General features: G+C 39.9%; 1 protein-coding gene across 1 annotated transcript in view; it reads right to left on the bottom strand.

Moving 5' to 3' along the window:
* ANKFN1 (ankyrin repeat and fibronectin type III domain containing 1) overlaps positions 1–26904 on the bottom strand; it is a 233172-nt gene that overhangs the window by 166033 nt on the left and 40235 nt on the right. The window contains exon 3 of the mRNA XM_063453345.1: positions 23371–23581. Coding sequence (XP_063309415.1) covers positions 23371–23581 — 211 coding nt within the window. The remainder of the gene's footprint in view (positions 1–23370; positions 23582–26904) is intronic.

The following is a 26904-nucleotide window of genomic DNA, read 5'->3' as shown; positions in this document are numbered from 1 at the left end:
CTTTCACAACCCCCCTAACAAAAAACATGCACACCCCCCTTAATAAAAACCCTGCACACCCCCTTAATAAAAACAAAAATCTGCAGTGCACATCCTCCCTTAATAAATAAAATACTGCAACCCCCTTAATAAAAAAAAACCTGCACCCCCCTTTAATTAAACATACCCACTCTAAATAAACTTCCCCCGTGCTGCACCCCCTTTAATTAATCCACATCCCCTTTAATTAATCCACCCCCTCTTTAATTAATCCACCCCCTCTTTAATTAATCCACCCCCTCTTTAATTAATCCACAACCCCTCTTTAATTAATCCACAACCCCTCTTTAATTAATCCACAACCCCTCTTTAATTAATCCACCCCCTCTAATTAATCCACCCCCTCTAATTAATCCACCCTCCCTCTAATTAATCCACCCCCCCTAATTAATCCACCTCCCTTTAATTAATCCACCCCCCTTTAATTCACCCCCCTCTAATTATTCCACCCCCTCTAATTAATCCACCCCCTCTAATTAATCCACCCCCTCTAATTAATCCACCCTCCCTTTAATTAATCCACCCCCTCTAATTAATCCACCCCCTCTAATTAATCCACCCCCTTTAATTAATCCACCCTCCCTTTAATTAATCCACCCTCCCTTTAATTAATCCACCCCCCTCTAATTAATCCACTCCCCTCTAATTAATCCATCCCCTCTAATTAATCCACCCCCCTTTAATTATTTCAGCCCCTCTAATTAATCCACCCCCTCTAATTAATCCACCCCCTCTAATTAATCCACCCCCCTTTAATTATTTCAGCCCCTCTAATTAATACACCCCCTCTAATTAATACATCCCCTCTAATTAATACATCCCCCTCTAATTAATACACCCCCTCTAATTAATACACCCCCCTTAATTAATACACCCCCTCTAATTAATCCACCCCCTCTAATTAATACACCCCCCCTCTAATTAATACACCCCCTCTAATTAATCCACCCCCCTCTAATTAATCCACCCCCTCTAATTAATCCACCCCCTCTAATTAATCCATCCCCTCTAATTAATCCACCCCCTTTAATTAATCCACCCCCTCTAATTAATCCACCCCCCTCTAATTAATCCATCCCCTCTAATTAATCCACCCCCCTCTAATTAATCCACCCCCCTCTAATTAATCCACCCCCCTTTAATTATTTCAGCCCCTCTAATTAATCCACCCCCTCTAATTAATCCACCCCCCTTTAATTATTTCAGCCCCTCTAATTAATACACCCCCTCTAATTAATACATCCCCTCTAATTAATACATCCCCCTCTAATTAATACACCCCCTCTAATTAATCCACCCCCCTTAATTAATACACCCCCTCTAATTAATCCACCCCCCTCTAATTAATCCACCCCCTCTAATTAATAAACCCCCCTCTAATTAATCCACCCCCTCTAATTAATACACCCCCTCTAATTAATCCACCCCCTCTAATTAATACACCCCCCTCTAATACACCCCCCTCTAATTAATACACCCCCCTCTAATACACCCCCCTCTAATTAATACATCCCCCTCTAATTAATACACCCCCCTCTAATTAATACATCCCCCTCTAATTAATACAACCCCCTCTAATTAATACACCCCCCCTTTAATTAATACACCCCCCCCCCCTCTAGTTAATACACCCCCCCTTTAATTAATTCAGCCCCAGACATAAAATAACTACTTTATACTTACATTTTGATGATGCCTTGCTTGCCCGCCGAGTCTGACCACTGGGTGCCTCACCGCCCGGAAATGGATCCTTCCGCTGAAGATCCGTGAAGGCGGACTGACGGCACTGCGCACGTCGTCATCACGTTGCGCGACGCCGCGGCCCGCAACGCTCCTCCTCCTCATAAAGAAGGAAGTCCCGCCGGTGTTTGGCCGCAAAGGTGCTGCGGCTGTGCGCAGCGTAATGATGGGGGGTGACACATGACACTGGAAGTCATGGCACCCCCCTAGTCAGTGGCACCCGGGGCGGGCCGCCCCCCCCGCCCCCCCCTTAGTACGCCACTGCATGGCACCCCCCTAGTCAGTGGCACCCGGGGCGGGCGGGCGGGCCGCCCCCCCCCGCCCCCCCCTTAGTACGCCACTGAGTGTAAGTGTAGCAGTTAATGTGTAATCATAGTGTAGTATGTTAAGGTATTGTAGGGAATACTCCAACATTAAAAAAAAACAGACAGGGAATTGAGATACACAGAAACAAAAATAGTGTGCAGCGCATATATAGAAGAACCACAAATATTTATAGATAATACACGCACAGTGGGTAAATGTGTGATAATAATGGATGAGATAAATACCCCAGTATCGATCAATCTTAGAAGATCACAAGCATTTATTAGAGTCTGTTTAAGAAACTGGCTCAGGTAGTGTCGCTTTAAGAAAATCTTTAAGAAAACAGGAAGAAGCTTGGTCCTCAGAGTATAGGAGGCACGAAAATGAAATTAAGAGAGTATTAAAAGTAACATTTATTACAAAGAGATAAAAAGCCTTACATTAAGGTCTTGACATATCAGCACAACGCGTTTCGACGATGGATCGCGTCTTTCAGGATTCACACTTCCTGGTTAACATGCGAACGCATGCGAACCAGGAAGTGTGAATCCTGGAACGCATCGAAAACGGAGGTGAAACGCATGCGACCCAGGAAGTAAAGAACGGTGGAACGCATGAACCCGGAAGTAGCGAGCGGCAAGCGTGATACCATTCGAATTTTAATGTCATCATAAGAGGACCTTGCGAATTGGTTTACTGGTGAAGGGGGCGGGTTCCGAGTACCCGTACCCTGCGCCAAAAGGCTTTTAAATATGTGTATAGTTTGTGTCATTTAGAATTGCACCTGAGGAAGACGAGATCCATCGTCGAAACGCGTTTTGCTGATATTTCAAGACCTTAATGTAAGACTTTTTATTTCTTTGTAATAAATGTTACTTTTTATACTCTCCTAATTTGATGTTCGCTCATTTTCGTGCCTCCTATACTCTGAGGACCAAGCTTCTTCCTGTTGGAGTTATTTCAAGAAAAAGCTCAAGATTTTCTCCTTAAAGCGACACTACCTGAGCCAGTTTCTTAAACAGACTCTAATAAATGCTTGTGATCTACTAAGATTGATCAATAATGGGGTATAAATATTTGTGGGTCTTATATATGTGCTACACACTATTTTTGTTTCTGTGTATCTTTGTTCTTGTGGGATTTATGTGATTGTGCCCACCAGTGTGTCCTAGCTGCTACCATTCTAGCGCCACAGATTGTATCTTTCTCCTTTAGACAGGGAATTGAACCTTGACCCTTCTGTATCCTAGAACATCTTCCCTGCCTCTGGGCCACTTCAGAACTTCTGGTTCTGTTTACCTGGTATTGTCTGCAGCACTGGGGGCTGGATTTCACCTGTGGTTGCGGTCACTGCCTCTCCCTGAGGGCGGGGTCAGTTTGTTGTTTTATGTTTACTGTTGCTTTAGACTGACTTGGCTTGTGTACCCTGCTTATGGATCTTTGTTATTGCCTGTTCACTGCCTGCCCTGACCGTTGGAACCGTGTCTGACTACTCTTCTGGATTTGCCCTTGTCTGTTTCCTCGTACCGGTTACTGTTCCTGCCTAAGCCCCCGTGCACAGATTCCAGCCCAGGTAGCTTCTTATCTGGTTACCGTGGGCTGTGTTTATCTGCAAGGGTGAGCAAACATCTCTGCACTTCGTACTCCAACTAAGGTAAGCTGTGAAAAGCAGGCAGATGCAGCAGGGAGGCTGAATGAGCACGTTGGCGGTGAGGGAGCTGTAATCTCCTTGATTTGCTCCCTCGCGCGCCTTCCGGTGATGCTAGAAGTCGGAATATGACGTCATTCCGGCCCAGCATCGCTAAAAAGCGCTCTAGGGAGTAGAGCAGGGAGATGACAGAAGCCCAACTGAACCCCAGGGAAAGCTAATCCACTCCAGTTCTCCCAGAGATAGGGAGGCTTGGTGGATTTAAAATAAAAAAGCAAGGATTTGTGAGTGAGTGTTGCACTGTGTGTGTTTGACAAATCTGTAAAAGTGCGTCTGCCAGTGAGTGTGTGTCAGTCAGTGAGTGACGTGTGTCTGTCAGTCAGTGAGTGAGTGACGTGTTTCTGTCAGTGAGTGTGTATGTGTGTCTGTCAGTGAGTGAGTATGTTTACGTGACCTGCCTCCCGTTGCTCTACATAAAGATGGCCTAGGCTATAAGAAGATTGCCAAGACCCTGCAATTGAGCTGCAGCAGGGTGGGCAAGACTATACAGCGGTTTCACAGGACAGGTGCCACTCAGAACAGGCCTCGCCATGGTCAACCAAAGAAGTTGAGTGCACGTGCTCAGTGTCATATCCGGAGATTGTCTTTGGGACATAGATGCATGAGTGCTGCCAGCATTGCTGCAGAGGTTGAAGGAGTGGGGGGTCAGCCTGTCAGTGCTCAGACCATACACTGCACACTGCATCCAATTGGTCTGCATGGCTGTCGTCCCAGAAGGAAGCCTCTTTTGAAGATGATGCACAAGAAAGCCCGCAAACAGTTTGCTGAAGACAAGCAGACTAAGAACATGGATTACTGGAACCATGTCCTGTGGTCCGATGAGACCAAGATAAAGCTATTTGGTTCAGATACTGTCAAGCGTGTGTGGTGGCAACCAAGTGAGGAGTACAAAGACAAGTGTGTCTTGCCTACAGTCAAGCATGGTGGTGTAAGTGTCATGGTCTGGGCCTACATGATTGCTGTCGGCACTGGGGAGCTACAGTTCATTGAGGGAACCATGAATGCCAACATGAACTGTGATATACGAAGGCAGGGCATGACCCCCCCCCCCCCTTCGGAGACTGGGCCGCATGATAACGACCCCAAACACACCTCCAAGACTACCACTGCCTTGCTAAAGAAGCTGAAGGTAAAGGTGATGGACTGGCCAAGCATGTCTCAAAACCTAAACTCTATTGAGCATCTGTGGAGCATCCTCAAATGAAAGGTGGGGGAGCGCATGGTCTCTAACGTCCACCAGCTCTGTGATGTCGTCATGGAGGAGTGGAAAAGGACTCCAGTGGCAACCTGTGAAGCTCTAGTGAACTCCATGCCCATGAGGGTTAAGGCAGTGCTGGAAAATAATGGTGGTCACACAGAATATTGACACTTTGTGCCCAATTTGGACATTTCCCCTTAGGGGTGTATTCACTTTTGTTGCCAACGGTTTAGACATTAATGGCTGTGTGTTTAGTTATTTTGAGGGGACAGCAAATTTACACTGTTATACAGGCTGTACACTTACTACTTTACATTGTAGCCGAGTGTCCTTTCTTCAGGGTTGTCACATGAAATGATATAATAAAATATTTACAAAAATGTGAGGGGTGTACTCACTTTTGTGAGATACTGTAAGTATACTGTGCCTACAGACTCTTTGCATCATAACTAAAGCAATGAGTCGTAGTGATAATAGTACTTGGAAGGCCTCTTTGGCATGCAGAAAAAAAAAAGGAAATGCATATGTGGTTCTTATAAAGTATATTGTAAAAGGTCAAAAGTCAGTTGGAATGTTACTGGATATACTGCAACATACTCTTCAGTATTAGAAGTTATTGTCAGGACTTGCAAGTGTATTCATCTTTCTCTGCATTCATGTCTAACACAGTTCTTCACTAAAGTGTTAACTTTGGTGAAACTAAATTGCAAAATTCATGCTACAATAGTCAAGCTGTGACTACAGGCGAGTTATTTAATTTCTCTAAATCAGCTATTTTTGCCAAGACTCTGCAATTTAGTTTGCAATCAACTCCACTTCTCAGAGAGAGAGAGAGAGAGAGAGAGAAAGTGAGGGTGTGTGTGTGTTGGATATTCGGACTTCTGCCACCCCTTTATAGGAAAAGTAACTTAACCTGACTATGTGTCCCTTATCAATATAATCCTTGTTTGAATGGTGGACTTATGGATAATCAAAGAATACCTGCATTACAGAAGATGTAATATATTGTTTAACACCAATATTCTGAATTTAGGCAGTGTTGTTGACTTGTTGCTCTCAAGCTGCTAGCTGTCTTATATCGCCATCATCGGGTTGAATGTTACCCACGCCGCTTAGCCTGTGTGTTTTCTGTTTCCAAACTAACTAATCCGTGTGCTTTCTGCAGAGAACAAAGGGATGAGCTAATCTATTGGTTTTGAAAGTGAAGCGGCCAGGCTCAGCCAAGTTCTAAGTGAATTCATCATGAGAATATTGTGCGACTGAAGCTTTGGTCTCAGAGGAGCCCGCAGGACTAAACATGGTTTTAATTGGACAGAGCCTTTAGGACTGATGTGAACTAATAACCTGTTCTGTGCTATTTTAAACCTACACATGAAAGTATCACATGAATTTGAACAAAACAAAACACCCAAAACATAAATAGAGCATCTAAAATATTATTCAAAACGTGTCACTGGTGGATTAATTTGAAACCTGTGATGCATACCTAGCACATACACATAGGATACATAGCTAAGTTTTTATAGTTTTCAGGACTATAAAAATAAATATAACAAATTACAAAATTGCAATGTTTAACTTATTACTCCATACTTTATAAAAATGTTATAATAACAAAGATTATATAACACCCCTTGTTTTGTAACACTTCATTACATTTCTGACAAGAAGCGCAGAAACAAAAAATGTTACTACTGCATACAGTAAGTGTAACAAATTATCAAGAATATGCTCAAATATTCGGTGCTTAAGAATATTTAAAAGCAACTTGCTTGTATTTTGGAAATGTGAATATATTTTGACACTATGTGGACATAACACCCACATACAGTAAAGATAGCAACTCTTCTGAAGTAAACCATCTCGATACAGCTTCAAGGGCACAGGCTTTGACATTTCGATATATTCATAGCCCTTCCTTTCATCCTCCTTCCTTCCTGATACTCTGCAAAGTCCCTTCCATGTATCGGTTTCTGAGCATCTGGATTCCGCGCTTGTCACTCTGTTGAAACAGCTGTGACCAAAGTATACAATGACCGTATCACTGCTAAATCCTATGGCCACTACTCTATCCTAATTCTCCTCGACCTTTCTGCTGCTTTTGACACTGTGGATCATCAACAGCTTCGTCTCATCCTCCGTAATCTCGATTTACGAGGTACCGCTCTCTCCTGGTGCTCTTCCGACCGCTCCCAGCGCTCATTTATGGTTTCTTTCTCTGGCTCTGCCTCTTCTCCCCAATCCCTCTCTGTTGGTATTCCCCTAGGGTCTGTCCTTGGTCCCCAATCTACACTGCCTCCCTTGGTAAACTTATCAGCTCCTTCGGCTTCCAGTATCATTTCTATGCGGATGAAACGCAAATTTAACTGCCCTCCCCTGATTTCACACCACCCCTCTTGACTCCTGTCTCTGGCTGCCTCTCTGCTATTTCCAACTGGATGGCTGCTTATTTCCGTAAACTGAACCTCTCTAAAAGAGAACTTCTAGTCTTCCCTACCTAAAGTGTTGCTACTTCCTTGTCTGTGTCCCTCCAAGTCAATGGCGTTACCATCCGCTCTTCCTCTAAGGCTCGCTGCCTAGGTGTTCTCTTTGACTCCAACCTCTCCTTCACCACTCATGTCAAAGCAATCACCAAATCCTGCCGCTTCCATCTCAAAAACATTGCCGCATCCGACCCTATTTAACACCTGATACGGCAAAGGTGCTTGTCCATGCTGCAGTCCTTTATTGCCTTGACTACTGTAATCCGCTTATGAGTGGTCTTACGTGTTTCCAACTTGCCCCGTTACAGTCTATAATGAATGCGTCGGGAGGCTCATCTTCCTGTCCACCCGCACCTCCACAGTTTGTCAGTCCCTCCATCGGCTTCCCGTAAAATACAGGGCTCACTTTAGGATCCTAAAGCTTACAAATCTCTACACAACGCTACTCCCACCTACTTATCCTCACTAATACACAAATATGTCCCGTCTAGGCCCCTACGCTCTGCCGGAGACCTACGTGTAACCTCTGTTTGTACTCCTACCTCTGATGCTCACCTTAAAAACTTTTCTAGGGCTGCACCGTTCCTATGGAAGACTTGCCCCTCTCTGATATACACTTACCCAATCTCCACTCCTTCAAAAAATCTTTAAAAACTTACTTTTTTAGGAAAGCATATCAATTAAACTGTGAATAGCTTTCCCTCCCCGCACCCCAATTCCTCTCCTGAAACGGTCATCAAAACAAAACACTAAGCTCTCAATGAATACTATCCTAGCAACCTACCTTTCTACCCTACCCTTACCTTTTGTGTCAATATACCCCACTACCTCTAGCATGTAAGCTCATTAAGCAGGACCCTCAATCCCTCTGTTCCTGTGCGTCAAACTTGTCTGGCTACAAATAAGTGTCTGTTAGTGCACCCATTGTACAGCGCTCTGAAACTTGTTGGCGCTTTATTAATAATAATAATAATAATAGTTTATTCTGGAACTGTTTAAAAGAATTATAAAAACGATGGTCCAGGAATGAAAATTGAGGTAGATACAAAATGAGCTGGATATCTTACTATATGGGCAGCACAAAAATACTAATACAACTTACAGTATGCCAATAGAGGGACTTCCGGCTTCTTAGACAACTTTTGGTCGTCTAAACGACACTGGACATCCTCACACTATGCATGAGGACCTCCAGCGTCGCCGGAATCCCCGTGGGAGAGCATTGAATAATGTTTTCCTCTGAGGAGGTGTAATGCGCACACGCGGCCATTGCCACTGACGGGGGAGGAGAGTGGGCGGACCGAGGGACATCGGCGCTGGATTCAGGTAAGTGTCTGAAGTGGTTTTAACCCCTTCAGTGACGTGGGAAGGGGAGCGGGAAGGAGGGGGGCACTCCAGGATTCTCTAGTGCCAGGAAAATGGGTGTGTTATCCTGGCACTGGAGAATCCCTTTAATCCCTTTAATCCCTTCAAAAGATTCCATGTGTATAAGTCAAGGAGAAAATGGCAGCTACAAAGGCCCTCTTATACTTTGAGTATCACTTCCCTTTTACACATAATAACACGGGCGATTTATGCAAACCTGCAGACTCACATACATTTAATCAATAAATTGACTTCATTTCACGGTAGATCAAGATTGCGGAATTTGCGTGCATGTGTGATTTGGCCCGAATCTCGACTTATCGTGACCCAATCAGAGTATTTCACAATTACAGAGTTATCCAAACAGCAGCATAGTATGGACTGCAAACGTCCATCAAACGAGCACGCACCGTAATAACTTCTTAAAAGAGCTTAGCCTGTGGCTGAATCCCCCGTTTTTCCTACTTTTAATGGAAATTAATCTGCGTTGCTGTCAAGGGTGACGAAAATTGATGGTAAACCAATTCCTAGAACAACATATTGCCATGTGAGTGACATTGTAGCAGTTATAAAAAGCACCTTAGATCACATAAGCAAATAGTATCAAATCTCTGCTTTTCATGGAAAGGTTTTTTTTTTTTTTTCTATCAGGCCATTAATAAAACAACACACCACTGGTCATTTGTGAAAAAGCGGTGGTCTCCTGGCTCCTCTCACTGATTGCTGAAATACCCCCTTAACAAAAATAAACTGTCCCCTGTATTAATTAGTATATAGGATTTTAATTTCGAATTCAGCCACTGGCAAGTTCAATATTATCTTTCAACATCAAACAGGAAATGAACGACTCAACCTTGCCTTTGTCTGAAAATCTTATTTGAACACCGGTATATTTAAAGGCATACTGCTGACTACAATACTTTCTCATTTCGAATAGGCACAAATAGCTTTTGCCCATGTTAACCCATCTGAGACCTTCAGTGACTTCACTCCCATAGACTTTACTAGTTTTCCATCCCATCAAAAATAGCTACTTAATCTGGTGTGCAAAGTTCAGTCTTGCATCTCCACCCTAATTATTAATATTCTCCAGACGGCTTGATTCTCATGGCAATGCATGTGGGATGCAATGTTGCATGATCTCTAAGTTACTGCTTCCTGCTTTGTAAATGCTCTCTCAAAACAACTCTTTAAAATGCCTTACAAATCATCATTTCTCTAACCCCAGATTTCCAGAAAATAACTGATAAATCTGAAACAAACACATTCCTCCATCATGGCACCACACATCTATCTCTGTACCACATTTTCACATCCTCCTGTTCCTTTGAAGAAAAAAATAAACCTCTAACAATCTACATGCGTGTTTCTCTCTGTCAAATTAAGCTTATTATTACCTTTAACCCCTTAAGGACACATGACATGTGTGACATGTCATGATTCCCTTTTATTCCAGAAGTTTGGTCCTTAAGGAGTTAATCAACATAATCAATGCTTTAGAACCGGTCGGCTCAATACACGTTAACATTTTTTATTTGAAAAAAAACAAAAACAAAAACTGTTCTGTGATTATTTTTTTTCAGAAACATTTCTGTAAATTTTGTGTAAGCTAAAATATGTACGTGTTATATAACTGTAATTGTAAAATATGTTGAAATATCTTGACTACAGATTATGTGGAAGGTACTCTAGGCTTGAATGATAATCAGCTTCAGTAGCTTTCACTGGGACTTGGCATTCCACCACTCTTGTGCAAAAAATAAAAAGTAAATTTTTTTTGTAATTATGACTATACAAACAATGATGAATTTTGTTCTAGCATCAATGATGATAAAGCAAAGAATTAAAGGGATTGCTCAGGCTGTAAGCGACTTCGGTTTTAAATGCATCATATTGGCAGAATGGTACAGTATGTTGTATTACTTACACAACGATTGAACTAAACAGAGTCTAAGTAGTGCAACACCGACTCAATCAGAATCGTTTACAACCATAAACGTATTAAAATAATAATAATGTGTCATACCTAACATTCAATGAGTACAGTAATGACATGTCAACAAGCTTTGGTCCAGTACACATCGCCAATGGTTTTAACATTATTTGAACAGAAAATAATATATACAAAAAATAAAAGTGAAGAAGAGACAGAGAAGAGACAAAAGATAGAAAAAGGAAAGAATGAGGTGAGCCCTATCTTTGGACACAGTTTGGGAGAGTAAAGACATTTTTAAAAGTGTAGGAAAACAGCAAACATGATGGGGTTGGAATGACGATTGGGCCACAAGCTGTGTTCATGGGACAATGAAGCAAGGACCGAGTGATGGTCAGGCCGTCCACCTCCCCTACCCCCTTTATTTCCTAAGTATTTAGGTTGCTAGTTAACCATTGTTCCCATACTTGATCAAACTTTACTTGCTGTCAGCTTGTCAATGGTAGATGTATCTCTGATCTTGTGTATTATTAGGCAGACTGTCCCTTTTTGGGTCTGCTCCCCATCGCCATCTTCTGGTGGCCAGCCCATTCCTATCTTGCATCCATACTTGCCAAAGTTGGGGAGGTATGTACAATGCATAGAAATGGGACACTCCAAACACAATAACTATTACAGCTTGTAGTGCAGTTCCTATAGCTCTTGACAAAGGCACCTAAACTTGCATCAAGCTTTTCTTTCGGCTGATCTTTTGGTTTTTAATCTCTGGGAGACTTGGTCGGCTTTAGACTGTGTGGTCCATGGAGGCAGGCTACTAGGCAGGTTGCCACGAAGCAGCAGTAGGAGATAGAGGATAGACTTTATTAATTTAAGGCATGTCTAGCTAACAGTTTATGTCTGTGGGGGGGTCTATTGGAACCAGGAGATTTCACACTGTGGTTATATCGGTGGTTGGGCGATCATTTAACTTTAGGTGTTATATATATATAACCACCTTGATTAGTTTCATCCAGTACCTGCAAGATATTGTTAGTGTACAGTGTAGCTGTTTTCAGCAATCCTGGCAACCCTCCTAGTTCATTTAAACCCTTATGTGAGCTTATTGCCTTTCTAATTGACCTCTATCCGCCTTACCTGCATTATACCCATCTCTCTATTGCACTCCTGATTCGGCAGGATATGTGAATATGCGATATCTTTGGAATAATGTCTGTAATGTGGCCATCTCATGAATAATCCACCTAGCGACTATCTGAAACTTAGGATATTTAGTATCCATTAATATGCTATGGGTGAATCTATTGAGTCTTGATATAGACCCTGTTTCCATTTGTTACTGATACAATATCATATCCTGCTGTGGGAGCGTATTTCCTACCATAGTCTCTGTACCTTGTAGATAGATTTATCTACACACAGCCGATGCATTACCTCAGCCACTGATCATTTATATACCAATACATTGGAGGAGTCCATCCAGGCATTTATTTACCTACTATATTGGAAGATATTTTACCTAAAATTTTTCTCCTGGTATTTAGTGTGGCAATTTAGACTAACTCCACCCAGATTTTAAAGGTGTATTATCACTTGTTTTTCACTAGTATTTCACTGTTGTGAGGTTTCCCATTTATATTTGTATGTATGTATTCGGCTCAATAAAGGTTATACCATTAATACAAACTTTTAATATTAAGAGATATCTTTTGGTATAATGGACATCCACCCGCTTTATGCGGACGGATTGGCCACTCCACTCTAGTCTTTTTTCTTTTGTCATAAATTTAATTTGGGGTTCATGCCCCTGGATATCTCTGTAACCCTAAAAGGGACATCAGTGTTGGCTCTGTCTAACATTGTAGTCTCCTTCTCTCTTTTTCTTTACAGTTCCTATAGTTTTTTGTGTTTTTGTCTGGTTTTATAAGCAATTTACCATTGTATTTGAACACGTAACAATGTGCAATGAAAGCAACAAACATAGAAAAGGAAGCGCGAGGCTTCGCTACTTTATTTCCTTATAAAAATTTATTAAAAGAATAGCACTACCAAACTGACAATACATAACCACTAGCTAAGCAGCTTCATTGGTCGTTGTGACTGGCAAGTTGTATTATACTTAGCCCTCAGGTGTATAGAAATGGGGATGGGCTTATTTAGGTCACTTAATCAATATTTGCAGAGAAAAGTGATATGCAGAAAGTGCTGACCATGATACCAAAACCTGGTTCATCGTCATTAGAAAAAAAAATCATGACCAGCTACTCACATGAAGTAAAAACACGCGTGCTCACAGCCAAGCACACTTGGGTTCTCCTCAAAGATCTACACATTCTGCAAATGATCACAGCCAAGATCGGCCGAGAACACTCCAGTTCCTTCCAATGAATAGCATATCCCCTGAGGGCTCACATCCAAGCTCTCTCTCTTTTTTTTTAAATTTATTTACATGGTCTGTGAAGGATAAACGTAAGGAGGTAACTAAATACTTTCAAAATCTTCTAAATAATTAATATGCATTGTCTAACAAGCGATATGTACGAGTAAAAACAGAAGACCCCAAGCATGCCAGAAGGTTCTAACATCAATAGCACACACCACTCTGGCACTTCTAAGGTTAAAAGCACAACACATTTATTTATGCTGGACTAAACGTGCTTTCCTTTACAAGCTATAGCCATCGGATATAAATGGCTTAAGAACGTGAAATCTAATAAGCATGGATTTGTCAAGCACTTTAGATGCGGCTCCTTTAAACTGTGTTTGTCATTAAGTCTCCATGTTAAGCAGTATAAACCCCGACAGAAACAGATACCAAAAATGGGGCAGGGGGATGACAAGTATGAATGGACACATCAGCTCTGATTTAAGGCCGTGTGATCACAAGCCTACTTCAAATAAATAGTTCTGATTAATCAGCCTCTCCAAATGTTTTACATTGTGTGTTATTTTTCATGCCTTCCAGAATGATGCTATCAGCTCTCCGAGCCTTTGTTTGTGGTGCAGAATGAAAGATCGAAGCCTGGTTTTACCACAATAAACAGGTTAAATATCATAATAACAGATCTCCTCTGATTGTACAAACAAACTTTAATGTGCTACAAGGCCTGCTGGCACTCAAGGGGTAAATAACATGGAATTACCTCCTACGTTGTCTTCGTATTACTGGGTCATCTCATACCGATGATGGATGCTCTAATACAGAACACTGTTTGTGTGCCCAAGGAAGGAATGTTTGGCGTCTTAATGTCCACAGTCATCATTACGTACAGGAATCCTGATCCCAGCTCGAGATCACAGTCTAACCATGTGTCCTGCATCCTTTAAGACATTTTATATACTATAAAAAGACGTATCGACTAATTGGGGCATACACAATACATATTATCTGAAAGATAAACTAAAACCACTTTCTAATTTACAAGTAATTTCTTATTTCTAATTAAAAAAGGGATGTGGTCACATTATATGGCCATATCATGTTCAGCATAACACTGTACAATAATCCAATTTCCGTGTCTCCTAAACTAATCTACTGCTTATAGGAGGCAATTCTCACCATTTATATATATAAATAGCTCCAGTCTGATGGTGTCAGACATATTATGAAGAAAGTACTAATATGATTGTATTATGAAGGAAACCTAGACAGTAGGCACAAATGACCTTGCCCATTTGTAAGATAAAGATGAGACAAAGGTCACAGATAAAGGACGTTAAAAGACAAGTAACATGGGCATGATTCCAGTGGAGTCAGTGGAGTGATTTGTAGATTGAGATAGCAGAAGAAGAACAATAGTTGAGGAAGTTAAGCTATGCGGCAGAAATTTGTATATTTCGGAGATGAGACAGTGTCAGAAAAGTCGATACTAACTTAGCTGCAGTAGCCAGGCTGTATATTGATGAAAACATGCCCCTGCCTTAGCCGTGCCCTTCTAAATGCAGACTTTTTTTTCCATTTGTGGCTGCTTAATAACAGACAAACAAATACAGTGGCCCTTATAGTGTTGCCTTATTTTATTGAGCCGTTTAATGCAAACGTTAGTGTATATATTATTACACAAACTTCATTTTGAAAATTTTGATAGCTTGTATAATTTTCTAGTGTTTTATGGGAGATTGCGTTATCATCAATCTACTCACCAGTTCTTGTGTCATGACTCATATATACACAGAGGTCTGGATACGGATGTTATACAAAAAATAAAAAAAAATAAAAAATGTAATGTAAGAAATGGTATCAGATCAGCACAACACTACCCAACAAGGGGTTGTTTAGAAACGCAGACAAAAAACAAAACAAAAAACATCATATATGTGTTTGTTTCTGAACCAATCTTTAATAAAATTCAAAAATAAATACAAATTTAAATAATAACATATATAAATAGATAACATTTGATTAGAAGCCAGGTTTGGACAATAAAATGTAAGCAAGGTTTTAGGGACTTTTTATCTATCTGTTGTGTGTTGAAATAGTTAACACTGGGTTGAATATAAAAGAAAGTTCGAGATGTTGTTCAGATAAAGTAAGGAAGAATTACCATCATTTTTAGAAAAGCACGAACAGAGGAAAAGAAGGTCACTCGCATAAATATCATATAGATCAATCAAAGCAATATTAATACATTATTCTCTGTGAGAAATGTTCACAGATGGTCTGATAACTTATACTCTGACAAAAGTTCTCAGTACCCATATGGTATAGTCCTACATATATATACCTTTCAAATAGAATGTTGCTCACATTGAATAATAATAATTGTGAACACCATATATACACACACAAATAATAAAAATGTTCAACTTGCAAGGATTACAGGGCCGATTACCAGCGGCAGAAACAAGGTTCAAATATAGGATATGGCAAGGTGCAACCACAAACAAGGCAAAAGGCAGTAATAAAGAAATAAAATATAAATATATATCTTATGTCAACAAGTCGAGAACAAGAGAAATGATTTCAAATTTTCCATGTAGAGTTGCCTGCATGGAACAACATTAAACATTTCAGCTCCAGTTAAGGTGTTCCTTTTCTTGTGTAAATGTTGAGGCCTAACTATATATGTATTTTTTTATTATTGTACTAAATAGTTTCACTCTGGCAGAATATGTGCGCTTAAAATGCTCCTAATAAAAAACATGTTTTTTTTCTTTCCCCCACCCACTGCATGTGCGATCCTGAACTTTAAAAGAAAAAAAAGAAAAAAGAAAAATGCAGAACGCAATATTTATTGTCTTCAGCCAAACGCTTTTTTTTATGCACAGGAAATTTGGAACAAATAAATGTTCACCAATGTTTTCGGCATTTTCTTAACTTCAGACGTAACTGAGGTTTTAAGAATTTCTGTTACATGAGAAATCTTTTTTTTATTTAACAAATTAATAGATATGTAATAATTAAAAACATGTGCTTTCATTTTCTAAACACATATCTAAATGCTGGACTTGTTTTTTTCTCCGTTAAACTAATAAATTAGCTACGCTCAGTGGAAATGTATCCTTACCAGTAAGCCGGTCTCTAATGGGGCAAGCCAAAGTCAATAATGTTTTTATGATAAATTGTTACAATTGGCAAGCAACATTAAAGGCAAATGGATCATTAATTATAACAACATCAAGTCCAAAAATTACAAACAAGGGGATCCACTTGCAGTCTTTCCTACTAACGAGGACGCACACGGGCAGTTCCAAGATAGGTATTAATGGTGGTCAATGAGAAACTATAAACCTCCCAATCAGCAATTCCTCTCATTATCATGTAAACAAAACTATTACCTTAGTCTAACCCTAAGCCATGTAGTAAGACTCATCCCATTTAACGCTCTCAGAAATAAACAGAAAACTCTGTGAGTTCTGTCTAGAAAGAAATTCTTGGACCAAGGTCTAAATGCGGAGCAATCACCATCGCAACCGATGGCTCTTCTTATTAGAAAGTTTCATTAAAATGTTTGATTGCAAAGGGCAGCCAAGGATGGGAAATATAATCCCTGTAGTGTACAGACTTAAAGGTCCAAGGATGTTTTATGCCCAGAAATTTGTTTAAATATGAAATATGCAATAGATATTGCACTCAAAAGATCCACCTCCAACTGTACAATTCAGGAGGTGTTTTTTTTTTTACATTCTGAGTGAAGACAGGGGAGTGAATACTTTCATTGACAATGCAGAATCTGTACAATAATCATATGGCCACTATTTGAGACTGGGCTATGTTCCTGTCCGTGTGTTCAACCGTTTGAATTTTTAAATGTAGATATCCCAACTACCTAACTTAAATTGTTACATTTAACACAAGCAGAACTTTGCATATTGGTATCAGTTATTTCGAGGATCCATCACTATTTCCAGATTGGGTGTTCTTTATAATAATAATATAACCGGATTCCACGGGGGACTACCAGGGATTCTCTAGATACTATCTCTCATTCTGTTAATCATAACTACAGCTGTAAAAGTGGTCACAGAGGAAGCTGTCATGGTCTGTATTCTTTAGATAGCGACCACAGAGTCTGTCCCGGAGTACAAATCCGCAGTGCTAGGTTACAGTTTGGAGTTACCTCGCTCTCAATAAAGCCACATTGTTTAGGAAAAATGATTCGTTCTGAAACCTCAAGAGCTGAAACAGGTTAAGTGTTTGACTAAGCTGTCAAACTTTGGCAGTCCAGTATTTAATAAGAAGCTGAAACCAAATAGGTTTTAGACATGACCTAAAAGTATCCACCAATATCTTTCAAAGAAGTAAAGTACTGTTTGCTCTCAAAGCTGTTCAGAAAATCAAGCTTCTGTGTAATATGTACAAAATATTAAGAGTTTCAGGGCCGTCACATCAAATTGAAAGCCAGTGAAATAAATTTGAAAATATAATGTGACACATTGGAAATTAAGACACTGAAAATAAATTTTAATTTCACTGCTAGAGAGAACATTATTGAACATCGCTCAATTAGAAAGGCAGCCCTTTGCCTTGTTGTCACCTAATGTCAATCTATTCTGAAAGAAGAGTTAACTTTGGACGCAAGCGCCATTCTCTAGAGACAAAGCAAGGTCCACAGGGGAAGTTTTCAGTGTTAGACCCTAACTGAATTCAGCAACTTGGTGCACTTTGCACTGCACCCAGCACTGAATTCAGCAACTTGGTGCACTTTGCACTGCACCCAGCACTGAATTCAGCAACTTGGTGCACTTTTCACTGCACCCAGCACTGAATTCAGCAACTTGGTGCACTTTGCACTGCACCCAGCACTGAATTCAGCAACTTGGTGCACTTTGCACTGCACCCAGCACTGAATTCAGCAACTTGGTGCACTTTGCACTGCACCCAGCACTGAATTCAGCAACTTGGTGCACTTTTCACTGCACCCAGCACTGAATTCAGCAGGGACAGCTCACTGCGGACTCGGGTGAGAAATAGAATGTGGTTGGAAATAAGATAAAAAACTCTTCATAGCACCTATAAGCATCCCTAAAACAGTGGAAGATACCGAAATATCAAAAGTTGTTTATTTTCAACATAATTAGGGTTATTTACTTAAGTGTGAATTGTCGTAAATTCAATCTATATGTACATTTTTAGATGAAATAACAGTTTTGAAATATTTATTTGTATTAAATTGAATTTAAAAAAAAAAACGTCTTCCATATTATCATTATATTAACAATATCTGACAGGTCACGCATTCATTTAAACTTTTAGACCAAATAAAAGAGCAGAAGATAAGAATTTCTAAAATAAATACACTAATGTGGTATTTTTGGAGGCTATGTGAGGAACATGCATTGGAAGTGTGGCTAGGGCTGCATAAACAAACTGATTTAACAGTGATATTGCAGGGGAATTATCTATTCACAAAAAAGCATAATTGAGCTAAAGTTCTTTTGGTTCTTATATTGTCCCTTTAATGAGTGCCCCTTTTGCCCCCCTATGAATTAAATTACCCCCTATAAACTATATGCCAGCATGGAAGGTCCTGCTTAATTACAATTGGGGTATGGGGGGTGGTGGGGGAGTAGTATAGGATTCGTAACAGAACAAATTATTATGACAACATAAATATTAATTAGCCATTAAGTGGTTAAGACAAAAAAGAAAAAAACAAAAGAAAACGTTGACAGATGTTTTTTATGCACAGAACTCACATTAGGCATTCCGGAACGGAGTTCTGGGCTGTTAACGTCACGTGTGCTGGGGGTGCAACTAGCCCCAACACACAATTACAAATATCTCAAGCAGAAACACTGCACGTACATATGGCTGCCACCATGACCACTTCAAATCACTGTGGTCATGGTGGTTGGAGTAACCCTTTAAACTAGACACACCGACCAACCGCAGCCATCACTTTGAAAAGGTTTTAGATATTTTCACGAATCAACTGATTCAAACCTTACACCTACAAAAACACACAACACAAAGATTTTCCAAATAATAAAACCTAGGTGACCTATGTTTTTTTTCCAACTGCAATCTGCTCTCAGAATTCAGTGTTTGTATTGAAGGTTGTTTTTTGTTTAGTTCTTTTATTTCCCTTCCAGCTTTCTTGGAAGTTCACTCAGAATAAAACCCTGTATTCACAATGGCTTATTACATAACCACATGGCTAAAAGAGAAGCTGAGCTTTTTAAAGGAATAACGTGACACACAGCCCCCCCCAAAAAACTGCACCCAAACATTATAAAGAAAAATCACAATTTAATTTTGTTTACATCAGACCAACAGAAGTATTCGTGCTGATAAAGGCTTCGTTTTTTGTTTTTGTTTTTTTAAATAAGATATGGACGGTTTTTGTTTGCAGGCACCAGCCCAGTGGCTAGCCCATATTTTGCCCTGCATAATATAAACCTGATGATCTACATGGTGTTGGCTTAATGACCCTTTTCTTTAATTTTAACATTAGCTTCACCAATTTTTCAATTGTAACTTATATAGTACTCTATGTTCTTCCAAACGCCTTCATTCTTATGAAGTTCTTCTAGCTGCACAAACATTTTATTGTGGGTAGATGCCTCTGCTCTGATTAAAAAAGTACAATTTTCAACCATTTAGGACACACTAAAAAGGCAAGAGGACCTAATTTTAAGTCCCCATCTGCTGTGATCATACATCACTGTTTATCCCATAAGCTGTGTGCATTTGCAGGGGACACACTGCAGAATCCACAAAGACTAGAGTATTGCAGCAAATGCAAGAACACTTGATGTGAATCTTTTATGATTTTAATGCACTGTCTAAATAATGCATTACATAATGGGCCAACTCCAGCCTGATGTGTTCCTATAAGTTTATAACACATGAAAGTTATATTTTTGGGAAATGTCTGGAATACTCGGTAATCGCAGGAAAGTTCACCAACATTCAATCACACCACTCTCGACACTACTCTAGAGTTTGTTGCGCTAGATCTAACACATTTTGCAGTTAGACAGGGGCCAATGCTGAAGGAACCAGATGAGCTTATAAAACATGTTTCTTTCTTTCCATTTTTCTGGTTAATTTTCAGTAACAATTCTACATTAGCCTGTATTAAAGAGTTTGGCTGCCAATTACAACTTCATCTTGATTTCTTTTTTTTTTACTGGAATAAACTTGGTAACTTCCAGAAAATATGCTCTTACAACAGACAAGAAAACAGTAAGAACCATGCAGTGCCCAGTCACAACATTCTGGGGACTATCCCTTTTTTACAAAACTCCACGGATTGTTGGTCCTAGTAGACAATATTGTATAACAAAACAATGGGGGGGAAAAAAATCAGGACAAATAAAATACATAAATGGTCTAATCACAAAGCCAGCAACTATGGAGAACCAGCATTTGGCCACCAGGATACACTCTACAATTCCTGGTAAAATACTTAGATGCAGATTTTACTCTTATAATAAAGATAAAACGTGTACGCAGTCACACCATTAGTCACCATATAATGACAGTAAAAGATGAAATTCCGAAGCCAGATCTTTCTGCAAACCCCTGCACCCCCCCCCCCACTCCCTACCCCCCTCAGCTCACTGGTCCCCCCGGATATTTTTGTGGCAACTAATGACTGTAGCTTCTATACAGCAGTGTTAGTCAATGAATGGCAGTGCCTGACAGATCTAGCTGACAGTGAAAGGAAAATTCGGCTTGGTTCCCTGGCCTGTACTTTGTTTCAGCTGATGCCTGGGTTTGCTACACGCATGGTAATATCCCTCTTTTTTTTTTTTTGGTGTTTTGGGCATGGTCCGGCCCCAGGCTCTGCTAGTGACACAGCCCGCCGAGGATTCAGCTGCCTCTGACAGCTGGCTCCAGCTTGTCCACTGTCTAACAGCATTTCCTGACTGGTACCCATAAGGCCGAGCAGCGCTCCGACTTGGTATTAAAGACGCTTTGTGCTGCCTGCAGTCATTAGCAATAGCAGAGAGACGGAGTGGGCCTCCCAATACAAATCTTAACAGAGGGGAAAAGTAACATCTGAACCTGTTAACCCCCTCACACTGTGCCTCCTGCTAAGCATGTCTTTATTTTACTACACTACTTTAACTCTTTCACACACCTACTGCTAGGAATATAATTATTTTCTTATATAATGTTACTGATTATACCTTCTGATGGATGTACTTTGCTCTATTTAGAAAAAAAAAATCCCATAATTAACTACTGAAAACAGTCAGTCATTCACTTGGCCGCCCTTTGATAATTTAAGGTCACTGGCAGCCAGGTAGTTAATACCACAGTTAATGGGAAGGTAAGCAGGCATGGGTAGCCCAAACGCAGGGTAAACAATTATCATGAATAATTAAGACAACATTGGCGAACATATTGCTCTTACAAACAGAGAAATCAGGGAGTCTGCAAGAGCCCAAATAAGAGGGATTTTTTTGTTTTGTTTTCATTTACTTACAGCAAGACAATGTATGATAGGTGGCGGCGGGTGGGACAGAACAGAACAGTATTCATTTCTTTGGCAGGCATTATGAAAGCCCAAATAAAGCCATTAAAACCTCCAGGAGGAGTCATAAGTAGCTAAAAATAAAAATTATTCTCAGGTTTGCATCATTTTATTACCATTCACACTCTAATCTTTGGGCTTTATGGGTTATTTAAATGCAGAACGCTGGTAATTTTTGCATTTTTCCACCTGCTACACGTAATAATCTGTTTATTTCAACCGTTATGTTCCTTTTTTAATTTTACCATCTAATTTACATAGAAACATAGAATGTGACGGCAGATAAGAACCATTCAACCCATCTAGTCTGCCCAATTTTCTAAATACTTTTATTAGTCTCTGACCTTATCTTATAGTTAGGATAGCCTTATGCCTAATTTCTCCTGTAAATATTAACGCAGTAAACACAAACACATGGCATCGTGACTGTAGAGTTTGCGCACAGTGGGAGAGTCAGTGTAGGTAAATATCACAACTGGTGTTCATCTGCATTTCACGAGTACAGATGTTAAATGGTATAGCTCTCTCCAAACTGTAAAGAGTCTGTGCTTAATTTGGGGGCTGGCAACCTAGCAATTGAAATTTAGTGGTCCCATGTCTAAGCGAACTAGCATTTTGAATAATCCCAAAACATTGTACATACAAAAAAAAATGGACAAATAAATACATAACAGATTAAGCAAGCTATGGTATTTGACTGAGGGCATTTAAACATATTTCAGGCAGTAATTTTAAGTGTATGCATCCTTCCGACAAATGACTAAACTAAAATACAAGCTAACCAGCTACTTATCTAGCAAGTTAACCAGCTACTTACCTAGCTAGCTAACTTACCACATAATGTATTAAGGGACGTTAAATTGATGCCGTCATCCATCGTCAAAGCTATTGCCTTGATCATCCTCTCTCATTAAATGGTTTAATGAGGATTTAAATTCAGTCAGATTTATTTGTGTATTTGTTTTAGTAACCTAAAAATTTTTGCACGTCACCCAATTAAAGCGTTTCCTGGTGAATAAGTGGCCTAAATGAAGGCAATGCTTTTGGATGAGCGATCCCAATGAAAGTAACGTTTTTGGGATATTTGGCTCCAATAAGAGTATTGTTTGGTATCAACTTAGCCTTAATAAAAGTAATGCTTGCTATACACGCAGCCTCAATAAAAGTAATGCTTGCTATACACGCAGCCTCAATAAAAGTAATGCTTGCTATACACGCAGCCTCAATAAAAGTAATGATTGGTGGAAAATGTGCCATCAATAAAATAAATATTTGGTGAATAATAAATATGTGGGCTCAATGAACGCAAAGCTTTTGGATAAGTGGACCAATTTCCTTTGTAACACTTTCTTTGTAAATTGTATCAAGGATCAGATCAGTAAATCTCAAAATCCCAGCACAGCCTGCACATTTGCATCAATGCTCTCCTCCAAGAGACTCCACCAGTCCCATATCCACCGCACTAATAGAAAAATGCCCAGGCACTGCATCATAAACAAGATGGAGCACTTCCAATTTCACTCTCATTTTAATAATAAATTACACTTTTATTCCATTTTGCTCTTTACATGAATGGATTTTAAAGAGGAAATCAGAAGCTTTCCATTTCATTCCTGCTGCAGTACCTTGACATTTATCAATGTGTCTCCCATTTCCCTTGCCTGGATACTCACAGTGCGGGCTTTCCTTGGCTCCAGCTCTCAGGAGGGTCCTTGCAATAGGCACATTATTTGTCATAATTGCAATGTCAAGTGGAGTTAACCCTTCACTGTTGGGAGTGTTTAGATCCAGTTCCTCTGACGTGTACTGATACAGCAGAATCTGTACAGCGTCCAGGTCCTGCTGCTCCACTGCCTCGAACAGGGCTTCATTGCACTGAAAGTTCTGTGAACAACAAAAAAAAAAACACATTTATTAAGCCACAGTATTAAAACTGCACCTGCTTTACACGGCTTACCACATACACATAATCACAAATTACGATGCACAGCAAATGATGTCTGTGTTCCATGCTCAGCAGCCTGAATTGACATGGTAACACTCACAATAATATCTACTAAATCTTTACATCAATCATTAATCAATATATCAGCACATGGCCAACTCACTGTTCTCCAATCCCCCCAGTCAGTAGTGCTTTAGTGGGTATTTGTTAAAGCTAGATAGCAGAACATAAATTAACAAGGTGCACCTTAGTGCTCTTGTAAGAAAGCATATCATCTTACCCTATGACACCATCACGTAATGCTGCTGCATTAGTGCCTTTTGACCCCTTGCACTATATTACATGGAAAACACATCTATAATAGGGAAACATGTATATGTAACCTGCTGCATAGGGTACAACATTGGTGGTGCACTAGTAAAATTGCCTGCAAGGGTGTGGGGTCTTTTTTTTTTATTGCTAATAGAAAGCAGGAGTGAAATGAAGTACTGATTTATTTTTATGTTTTTGTGCACTGAATCTCAAAGGAATATAGTAGTGCTGAACACATGTTTCTAAATTTCATGTAGCTAATTTACTAGTTAAGGTTCTTAGGTTTGTAAAACTCCCAATCACATATTGTTAAAGGTTTTCAACATAAAATAGGAATAGAAGCAATGTTTACAGGAGATTCAGCATGAAACACACATGTTCCCTGCAATACTACACAACATAAAGGGCTCTCCAATTTACCCCGGATTACGGCTTTCTGCAGAATATACAAACACCATATGGAACCCTGTAAGAGACACAGCCAGGGAGATGTCAGTACATGTCTTCGTATCACGAACAATATAGCGTCAAAAAGGTTCGCTTTGATTTCTCTACAGAGGTAGAACTGATAAGGACATTTTCTGCTGCCCTTCTAGTGAAACCTCTAGGGGTAATACACTTTGGGGACCAAGAATAGGGACAGGAAGATCTGCACCTGATCTCTCTACTGTCTATTACAGACCAAGAGACAGTATGTCAAAACCTCTGCTGTCTAACCACTCTTCAGGTATCTGTGAATCTGTGACTTCTGGTAAAACCTGTATCACTCCTCTCTAATAATAGAACATTACATTACTTGTTTTATGTCTGTAACACATGATAGATGCATGCCCATGCTATGTAATACAGCTGGCAGTGGAGAGATCTGTGCCTGCTAGCAGGCACACCTCATTCTGTGAGCACTGCGTGATACACAGCTTCCCCAGGAGAAATCTTTCAGGATCTCTATAGCGCTTTAAAGAGATACCCGGGTCTGCTAGCAGGGCACATCTCACACAAAGCTATTACAGACAGAGGAATAGAGCATCACCTCCTGTGTCTGCTATCATACAATGCTTTGATGAGAGATCTGTGACTGTTGCAGTAGCTGCAGTTCATGAACACAGTCGTAATTAAAACCCCATCTCTCACTGGAGCTATAATTATGGAATCAGGAGTTGCCCATTGTATTATGGATGCCCAGAGACTATTTTTTTTATTTATTTATAATTTTGTCACCAGAAACCTCTTTCCTGACGCAACTCTTTCGTTGTCATTATATCTCAATGATGGTCAATAAGTGCTTACATAATGTGATCTGTCAAACAAAGAACAATGTCCCAGAGCTCTGCGAAGGTTAAATCCCAAACTAATAATGTTCAGGCCTTGAATATTACTGCACACTTGTAACAGAAAGTATTAGATTCTGTAAAGGCTATTTACAGAGAAAAAAAAGCTCAAAAGGCGACAGCTTTTCATAACATCACACAAGATAAAAATCAATTTATTAACACAAAGTTTATTCTTCTTATGTAGTACAGGTTATTAGTAATGAACTATTTATACCATCTGTTCTGTAAGGGTTATCTACCTACCCCAGTGCAGCAAGCCTGATAGCTCTTATGGATTCATTATGCCTACACACAAAGCTACATTATATGTTTAACGTGTATTTAGCAGAATAGTAGCCTCTATACATCTGCAGAAGGTAATAAGGACACATTGTAGTTTACGGTGGGTAATAATGGTCTTGCATAGGTAGTGTTCGAACAGGCAGACAGTTATAAATGCTATGGCACAAGCCTTACGAAGGTCATACAGAGAGAGACTTTGTATTTTTAGCTTAACAATCCGTTCCAGACACCCTGCAGAGCCATGAATAAATAGCTTACTTCAGCCAAAGAGATAGACTGAAAGCCAACCAAAGATCTGTATTGTAGGCCATGTCCAAGGTTCTACCCCAAACAGATTCATCATATCTACCTCCACACACAGACTGCCTTTATTACTGCTCGCACTGCCTGAGGCTCTGTACAAAAACAATGCACTTTTCATTCTACCCCCTCCCTGGGTCAGGGGAACATTGGCCAGTTTCTCTGAGCAAAGCAATGAGTTTTAATCGGAGCTTCTGATCAAGATCAGGCTGGGTGTGTTTGAAAGTGGAACAGTTGCTTCAGAAGAAAAGGAGATCTTTTAGTAGTGCTTTTATTTAACGTAATAAAATATATTTTAAAATAAATTTTATTTTATTATGTGTAGCATCACATGCAAAGAGTTTCTGGACTGCACTAGCAGCTCCAGCTTATTCCAAATGACTGTTAGAACTGAAGACTGGGTAAGTGTGTTTAATGCAGCAATACTGGCAGGAATATTTACAATACCATAGACTGCCAGGCAAGCTCATATCTTTAATTAATTGACACCAGCATTTTAGCCTATATGATTTATTAACGGAATTCCTTTAGATATAGTCCATGAACCAATTGGCATCTAAGAGTAAACGGAATATGTTGGTCATTCCCACGATGGTTTAACAAACAGGAAATAGTAATAAAGAAGCTATACAGGGACTGTAATCAGTCTTAACCATTCCTATCACATGTTATCAACCAGGCAATAGTAATAAAGAAGATATACAGGGACTGTAATCATGCTTTAGAATCTTTACTTGAGGATATTCTACTTGATATGTAAATTCAGGATACTAAGACACAGTTTAGATTTAAAGGACACTATGGTAACCAGAACAACTACAGCTTAATGTAGTTGTTCTGGTGTCTACTGCCTGTCCCTGCAGGCTTTTCAATGTAAACACTGCCGTTTCAGAGAAAAGGCAGTGTTTACATTGCTGCCTATGGACACCTCTAGTGGCAGTCACTCAGAAGGCCACTAGAGGCGCTTCCTGGGTCAGTGCTGCACAACGCACTCTGCATGGAGATGATGAACATTTCTCATAGATGCATTGATTCTA

Source organism: Pelobates fuscus, chromosome 5 (assembly GCF_036172605.1).
Source record: "Pelobates fuscus isolate aPelFus1 chromosome 5, aPelFus1.pri, whole genome shotgun sequence".
NCBI lineage: Eukaryota > Metazoa > Chordata > Amphibia > Anura > Pelobatidae > Pelobates > Pelobates fuscus.
This window is presented reverse-complemented; position numbering and strand designations above follow the sequence as displayed.